This window comes from Aptenodytes patagonicus, chromosome 21 (genome assembly GCF_965638725.1).
Source record: "Aptenodytes patagonicus chromosome 21, bAptPat1.pri.cur, whole genome shotgun sequence".
Classification (NCBI taxonomy): domain Eukaryota; kingdom Metazoa; phylum Chordata; class Aves; order Sphenisciformes; family Spheniscidae; genus Aptenodytes; species Aptenodytes patagonicus.
In genome coordinates, this window is record NC_134969.1 from 7,865,471 (window position 1) to 7,867,456 (window position 1,986).

The 1,986-nt window shown below is 51.0% G+C and overlaps 1 protein-coding gene across 1 annotated transcript; it reads left to right on the plus strand.

Moving 5' to 3' along the window:
* Positions 1-875: 875 nt before the first annotated feature.
* LOC143169893 (large ribosomal subunit protein eL8-like) lies at positions 876-1,680 on the plus strand. Its single transcript, XM_076357677.1, is given in 7 exon segments — positions 876-973; positions 1,088-1,119; positions 1,122-1,223; positions 1,226-1,390; positions 1,393-1,533; positions 1,536-1,559; positions 1,562-1,680. Coding segments are annotated over 7 exon segments (681 nt in total).
* The last annotated feature ends 306 nt before the right edge of the window (positions 1,681-1,986 follow it).

Here is a 1,986-nt window from a genome sequence, read left to right on the forward strand (position 1 = left end):
CCCATGTCTGTCCCAGGCAGCAGTGCAATGAACTGGGCAGACACTGGGCTGCGTGCCACTTGGGCACCTGAGATGGCACAGCCATGCTGCAGTGAACAGAAACCCAAGGAGCATTTTTGGTGGTTTGGGAGAGATTATCCTCCTGTGTTTCCACCACTGGAATACTTCTGCACCAAAAGCACCAGTCTACAAGCTTTGGCTTGAGCACCCTTTGGCTGTGAGCACCTGGGGCAGGAGCCAAGCCTGGTGGGGAGAGCTCAGGGCAGACTTTCCAGTGTATGGCCAGGGTCATTGACAGCCATAGAGGTGAAACATGGATGTTCCCTCCAGCCATTCAAAGTGTTTCAGATCCTCCAATTCTTCAAGGTAAGAAACTCACTGTGTTGCAGGACGAGGCAGAGAGAAGGTGCAACTGGCAGCCTGAGGTAGGAGTTGGTATCATTGATGGCCAAGCTCTGCACCCTCCAGGCTGAAAGAACAACAAAGGCACACAATCCAGTGTGTGAAGAGGGTTTGTGAGCTTCTCCAGCCTTAAAACTGGATAAGAAAGGTCACAGCCTTTCTCCTGCCCAGGCCTCCATCAAGCGTGCTGCATCTTGAGTTTCCTCTGAGTTTCCAAGTTAGACGAGGGCTGGTGTGTCCCATCCAGACCATGCGCCATCACATGGATCCACATTTGTGTCCTCATCTGCAACTAGAGCTGTCCTAGAGAAATGTTTGGCACTGGCAGATCTTTCTTGGGCCAAGGATGCTTCTCCAGGGAGCACTGAAGAGAAGACACACTCCTCAGAGCTAGCATTAGAAATTTTCCTCCAAAGTCCCTCTGCTTTTCTGAGGCCTCTCATTTATAGCAAGAGAAAAGGCACAACTCCACAATGAGCAAGAGGCCCAGGATCCCACCGCTGCACACTCTGAACAAGGTGCTCTGGCTGGCTCTGGTAGGGCACATCCCTCCAGAAGCCCCGTGGCTGTGGTAAAGGCAGAGAACCCAGCTGGGTGTAAGGCCCAATGATAGTCCAGGCACCAGAAACTCAAGCTCTCTTCTGTAACATATATCACCCATCCCTCCCCGCTGGCAATCAACCAGCACAGAGGAAACAGGACAAGACATCAGGCCCAAGCACTCACGCATCATATGAAATGACCCGGCTATGTCAGACCCCAGCACCAGCTCTGCTCTTTACAAACTTTGGAGGTCTCTGCAATTATGCAGTTCGCTAGAATTTGAACAGCCAAAATCAGCTCCTAGCACTGACCCACAAACCCAAATCAGAGATCAAGCAGCAGAAGAAGCAGCGGCTCTTGGCTTGTGCTGCACAGAAAGCTGCAGGAAAAGGAGACACTCCAGCTGAAGAGTCACAGGTCCTCCAAGCAGGTGTGAGCACTGTCACTGCTTGGTAGAGGACAGCAAAACTCAATTTGCAGTGATGGTCCATGATGGAGACCCCACAGAACTGGTAGGTGTTTGGCATGCTCCATGCAGCAAAAAGGGAGCTCCATACAGCACCATCCTGAAGGACAGAGCCAGGTGGGGTGACTAGTCCATGGGAAGACTTGCACCTCATGGCCTTCACCCAAGTAAACATGGAGGAGATGGGAGCCCTTGCAAAGCTGGTGCCACTTAACTGCACTGTCAGATATGATGGGGCCAAGATTCATAGATCAAATAGCCAAGGTTAAGAAAACAAAGGCCACCAAGTCGGAATAAAATGGTACCGGTCCTCTACCATGTCTTCTATACATAAAAGTAAACCCCAGAACAGAAAAACATAAAATAAAACAGTGCCACAGACTAGGTACGCAGAGCTTCACATCTGCTTTCCAAGGGCTTCTCCTAGGGTCATGTCTCTCAGCACAAGACTGCTAACTCCCTTCTGCTTTTCAGACTCTCCTCTTTCACCCATACATGACAGCAATGCTGAGGCACCCTCAAGGCCCATGCACATCCCATGTCTGCAGATCTGTAGACGCCCCTTGATGAGAGCA